Source organism: Eurypyga helias, unplaced genomic scaffold, assembly GCF_000690775.1.
Source record: "Eurypyga helias isolate BGI_N326 unplaced genomic scaffold, ASM69077v1 scaffold34358, whole genome shotgun sequence".
In the NCBI taxonomy this organism is placed as follows: domain Eukaryota; kingdom Metazoa; phylum Chordata; class Aves; order Eurypygiformes; family Eurypygidae; genus Eurypyga; species Eurypyga helias.
In genome coordinates this window covers 30,678-36,677 of record NW_010269425.1, presented here as the reverse complement: position 1 = coordinate 36,677, position 6,000 = coordinate 30,678, and the positions used below count along the sequence as shown (strand labels likewise).

General features: G+C 40.0%; 1 protein-coding gene across 1 annotated transcript in view; it reads left to right on the top strand.

The window, feature by feature from the left end:
- Positions 1 to 863: 863 nt before the first annotated feature.
- ABCB11 (ATP-binding cassette, sub-family B (MDR/TAP), member 11) overlaps positions 864 to 6,000 on the top strand; it is a gene marked incomplete at its 3' end in the record, with an annotated part of 35,627 nt that continues 30,490 nt past the window's right edge. Inside the window, exons 1-5 of the mRNA XM_010158110.1 lie at positions 864 to 939; positions 1,930 to 1,951; positions 3,326 to 3,373; positions 3,469 to 3,517; positions 5,451 to 5,692. Coding sequence (XP_010156412.1) covers positions 864 to 939; positions 1,930 to 1,951; positions 3,326 to 3,373; positions 3,469 to 3,517; positions 5,451 to 5,692 — 437 coding nt within the window. The remainder of the gene's footprint in view (positions 940 to 1,929; positions 1,952 to 3,325; positions 3,374 to 3,468; positions 3,518 to 5,450; positions 5,693 to 6,000) is intronic.

The following is a 6,000-nucleotide window of genomic DNA, read 5'->3' as shown; positions in this document are numbered from 1 at the left end:
CTGCAGCACTTCTCCCAGGTGCAGTCTTGGATGCCAGGCCTGCCCAGCCAAAACTAGCACTACCGGCTACTACTACTAGCACTGGCAGTGCTTCTTTAACAAAAAAATGTTAACTCTGTCCCTTATTTCCTCTCATGTATGACATCTGCTTGGTCAGTGTGACTGGTTAGGAATAAACCTGTCCAGAGGAGCAGGTCTGCTGGATACCTCATCCCAGCTGAGAGCTGTGGGAGTACAGTTGGTGGTGGTAATGCTGCAGAAGATGGTGTGGCCCTGGGGTTATGCCCCGGGCCATCCCTCTTGTCTCCTGATTGTCCCCCTGTCATGGTGCCACTGGCTGCTGCCAGCTGGAATGGGACCAAGGCAAGGGCAGGTCGCCTACCTGCCGCTCCCTCATAACTGAGCCAGGTTCTGCCGTGTTAGTACCTCAGTCTATAACATACAGATCTCATCTGCACAAAAGAGTTACCTCAGTCTATAACCTATAGGTGTCATCTGCACAAACCAGGTGGCTTATTTTAATACAGCTGTTAATGGGGAGTGGGCTGTTTGCAGTGGGCTGCAAAGCCCTGTGGAGCAGGCCTCACTCGAGGCAGGAGGCGTTGAAGCCTTTCAGAGGCCTAGCAGTTAGGGGTGAGTTGCGCATGCTTCTCTGAGGTGTTCTTCTACTCTACGGTTTCACAGTGTCTGGGACATCTATACTGTTACAACTTGTGCTGTCATTAGTGGCATTGCCGTGGGATAATGAGGGCAAAACTAAGCAGAGGTTGAAAGCGGTGTATGTTCGCAGACAAACGTATGCTGATAGGTTTTTTTTTTCCTCTCCTCCCTCTCTTCAGGACCTCCGCTTTAAGTAACTAACCATGTCTGACCCTGTCATTCTGCGTAGCTTCAAGAGACTGGGAGAGGATAACTATGCTTTTGACTTGGATGGCAAATGTAAGAAGTTTTTATTTTGCTCTCTAAATTGATGACTCAGAAAGCTACTTCACCAGACTCTTTTGTTCCTCCTGTTTTCCTCCCAGTAGCCAATTCCTTCATTTTTTTTTGCAAAACACTTTATATTACAAGCCTGCAGAGGAAGCTTTCTCTAAACCTTATCTTTTCTGATAAACCCTGGAGAATCTTCTAGGAATGGTTTCAAACCATTACAGCTGTTACTAGCTGCCAAACTTCAAGAAAATGCAAATGGATGTTTCTTTTTCCTTGATGTACAGCAAACATTTTCTACATCAGCCCTTATCATGACACTCTGCTTTGGGGCCCCTGTAAACACAAGCTGCACTGTAGGTGTGACATCTTTAACAACATCCATACCTGTCCTGGGGACTAAGAAGTTACTCTACCACGTAATTATATCTTGTAGTATAATTCCATTTCTCTAAGTTGTGGTTCCTTAGAGAATATTCCAAGATAGACATCAGTGTGACAAGTTCATCTTACTCTCCAGGGGCACAGCTGCCCCTCTTCCACAGGATTTGTAGTCTCTAAGTTGTTGGAACGCAAGAGGGAAGAGCTACTGCTCTTCCTTTCAGGGAACATGCCTGGACTCCCAGTAGAAGGCATAGTATTCCTTGATGAAACAGTGTGCAAGAGACTCAGTTGAATACTAGCAAACAGTTTTCAATGACAATGAGTTGACTTTTGGCAATAGTCATATGCAATATATTTAGTGAAAACCATTTCTGTCATCTGGGGGACTCAAGACTCAAAACAGCTACTTCAGGATAAAGCTGGCATAAATTGTATAAACTTACCAAGGAATTTTTGGACCCATGTCGGTTCATCTCCCTGGCTAGATGTATCAGTGGGAATAAGATGCTTATAACTCAGAAATGAGTTCTAGGGTTTATGTTTCACTTGTCTGCAGAAGATTATGTGCTTCAACAATAATTATTAACTAGAATGTGCATTTATTTTCCCTAACAGGTAACAGCTTCAAGAAATCAGAGTAAGTCATGTACACAAATGGAACAATCTGTATTTCTAGGAATATTCAAAGAAGTTAATGCCATTGGATCAAACTGACGTATTTATAGAATATACGGTATTAAACGAAAAGCTGTTCTCTGGGAGCTGAACTGCCTTATTTGATACAACTGACACAAGTAGACCAAAGCAATCCTAGAAACCTTTTAAAACACAGAGTGATTATCTTTCTTCAGTGCTTTTAGTTTGATAAATGAGTTTTTCAGGAATTTTAATCAATCATGATTAATTTATCTTAAAGCTTAACTGTGAGACTAAAATAAAATAAATTAGCTCACACGTTTGAACTGAGATATTAAGGTTTAAATGTACAATTCTAGATTAGTCAAAAGCTGGAATGACTCAGAGACCTTGAGCTTCAGCTATAAGCTGAGATTTGATTGGGGTTAAGAGACCCACCCTTCCTAGATCTTGGGACAACTCTGTAGCAGAGTGGACATCCTAATGGATGCTGTAATTTGTGCCAGCTCTTTCTGACAGTTTACTGTCTGAGAAGTACTCCGAGAATGAGGAAGCAAGGGCATCTCTTCATTTTTGTTTTTGTCAGGTTGCCCATCCCAGAGAGCACCAGCCCAGTATTCAGGGTCTACCATGGTCCTTGCACATATCTTGAAACTCAAGTTTTGTTGGACTTTCACATGTGACACATGTGGTCCTACCTACTAGACATATGAAGCTTCCTTCAGGCTTTCTAGGATCTGCTTTCTCAAAACTGTTAATGACAAATATAGCTTGGCTTAATTTCTTTCATTAAAAAAACCAAGAAAATTTAAAATACATACTCTTTCATCACTGAATGTACACAGCTGATGATTCCTTGCTATAGTATGGATCCCATCCATAATGGTGCAACTAGTCCTTTAGGTTGTAACTGATCATACAGAATAGCAACACAAAATGTGAACACTGAAGAAAAAAACACTTGTGTGGTAGGGTGAGAGACTCTGTTGCCACTATGGAGATATAAACATACAAGCAATGTAAGGGGGAATGGGAATGGGATCTTTCTCTGTCTTAACAAAAGGACTAACCAACGATTTGGATAGCAGGATTTTCTCCAGCTGACCTCCAAGAACCCACAATCCACATTATATCAACAGTGTTTTGAGGAGCTGCTTACAAAACAAAGTGTAAACCTTCAGATAATTTTAACCTAACCTTTGGTTTAGTCCCTGTCTAAAATATTAAAAAAAAATAAAATCACTGCCAAAAAAATCTGAAAAAAACCAGTTTGTCTCTTAAAATTTGGGGCAAAATATCTCAAATAAAATGTAATTTCAGAGAAGTAACCAAGAGAATAAAAGAATTAATGTAAAATCTTATCCTTTTTTCCTAGGAATTCCTATACCTGTGAAGAACCTTTTATAGAGAAGAAAAGTGAAAAGTGAGTTCTGTTTAAATCTGTGTACTATCTTTGCATATATAACAAAATACATACTAAAATACAAGTTTATAATTCCATGTTTTCTGTTCTTGAAGGTCATCAGAAAAGAAAGAAAACAGTATTCGTGTTGGCTTCTTTCAGCTGGTAATGAAAGCAACGTCTGTAAATATTTTATGTGTGTTGTGCTGCAGAATCAGTGACAATAATCTGTGTGGTTGTTTCGGGGAATAGCTGTGACTAAACCAAACTTTTAAGGATTAAACTATTTGGCATAAAATCTTGCCATTGAAGTCCATGAGAACTTAATAGAACACTTTCTCATTTTGTCAGCTTGGTATTGACTATCAATATTTGTGTCATCATTGTCTATTAAACACATTCTATTTAGGTGTGGGGTAGGTATGGGGAAAACAGTTAAGATGCACAGCATGAATCTAGGTAACTTTGGTTCTTTCTTATTTCTGCCAAAAATTTTCTCCGTGATATTTGGCAGATAATTTAGCTCCCTTGTAAGGGCTCCACGAGTATTGAAAGATTTGGTAACTGTAGAAACTTGGGAATGCATCATACTGTATGGTATGTCTAGCCTGTGGTGGGTCTTGGAATTCCATAGGGTGCATCTAAATTTTAAAATTATTGCAGGAGGGAGAGGTCCAATGCAGCAGCAGGCAGCTAAGAGGTTTTATTACTTCTCTTTTGCATGTAATCCAGGAATTTAGCCTGTAATGTGTCCAGACTAATATGGTCCTGACTGTACTACTGGGCTAGTGCAGTTGCATCCATGTGGCTTGTGCTCTGCCTGGCTGAGTATCTCAGCTCTTCAGTGGAGGGAACAGTCCATCCACACAGAGGGCTGTGTCTGTCAAGCTGCAGGGTTTGAATTCTGTAGCCTGTTTAACTCCTGAAGTGCAGCTGGTAAACACAGCATGTTCGCATGAGATGTGCTGAGAGATTAGATATCACATATCTGTGCATTTTCTGTGTGTTGTTTTTTAATCAAGGGAATTCCTACACTTCTTTCGAGCAAGGTTTGCAAAACAGCAGTAGTGCTACAATTTTCTTCTGACGTTTTTGTAGAAAGACTTTTTCTTTATTTCTCTCCTATGTTAACTTGTTTTTCCCTTTATCTTGTGTCTGCCCTAATATGCGCTCTTCCATATGTCCTCCAAATTCCCACACTTTCTTCTCTTAGAGACATTGTAGCACCTGCAGATCCTGGGCAGGTTCTTCAGCAGGCTATGATTCCCCTTTACGCTCCTGTTTCAAGATCTATAGCATTTGATACTGGTATTCAATAGGCACAGCTTGATCTATATAGTTATGCATGACTTCAGCCTGAGAATCAGACTTCACACAGTCATGACAAAGGTAACTTAAGTCGCCCTGTCCTAGCTGAGTCACCAGATGGGTGTGTGCGTGCTCTTGGCCCATGGCAAATGCACGGTAATAGGATTTAGCTCAATTCTTTTTTTACTGCATACTGTGTCATACTTCCATACATTTCTCCCAGATTAGGAGCCAATGCACAATTTCTGGCTCAGCCAACACGTTTTAGACTATTCATTATGTGAACTTGCTCTGAGACATTTAGTTGGCTTTCTACCACAGCACGCCAGACTTTTGAGAAATGGGCTAACTCTAGTCAGAGGCTCTGCGTAATGCCCCAAGGCTTTTTCCTCCCTTCCCTCTCCCTCTGTCCCCACAGGAAATCTGCAAAGGAGTCTATATATATGAATTACAATTACTGTTCTTAATCTTTTAGGTAGTTTCTGGAATGATGATAATGTGGAATGATGTTGAGCTATTAATGTTAATATGATAATATACATTCATTCACATGGTCAGTTTCTGCTGTCAGCTGAAGGGAGCTCATAATAATTTATGAAGCTGTAATCACAGGTGCAATTAGATTAGGTTGGAAAGAGAGATTTGTCTTCTTTCTCTATTGAAGATATTTCTGAAATTTATAGAGAATGATTTTTTTTTTTATCTGATCCATGTGATTAATGATTTATCAGTATACAACCAGCATGAAGACTGTCACCAGAGATCAATTTTTTTTTTCCTGTCTCTTTAGTTTCGATTTTCTTCATCTGTGGAAATTTTAATGATGGCTGTTGGTAGTTTCTGTGCTGTTGTTCATGGAGTAGCCCAGCCAGCTGTGTTGCTTGTGTTTGGTGCAATGGCAGACACATTCATTGAATATGACATTGAAATGCAAGCGCTTAAAGACCCAGGCAAGACATGTGTAAATAACACCATATATTGGATTAATGGTACTATTTATCAGAATGAAAAGAACTCCACAGTAAGATGTGGGTAAGTAGTAGATGTATTTGTTCCTTTTCCTTTGTTATTATGGCTTGTCAGAGAATGTATTGCTAGTGAAAGTGCACTTCAGCCTTTAAACCTTATGTTTTCTGTCCGTAAGGCAGAAAAAAGGGGCATGGTTATTGTTAGAGTCCTGTTGCTGAGCTGGAGATACTACCTGTAGGGAGATAGGTCAGCTTGTGTCTTGGACTTTCAGCTGTGGATGTCTGCAAGGATATTCTTTGATGATGATTGTTCTGATAACAGATGTATCTGCTACAAATCTGAGTTCATTAATCTGTTTCCTCTAATGACAC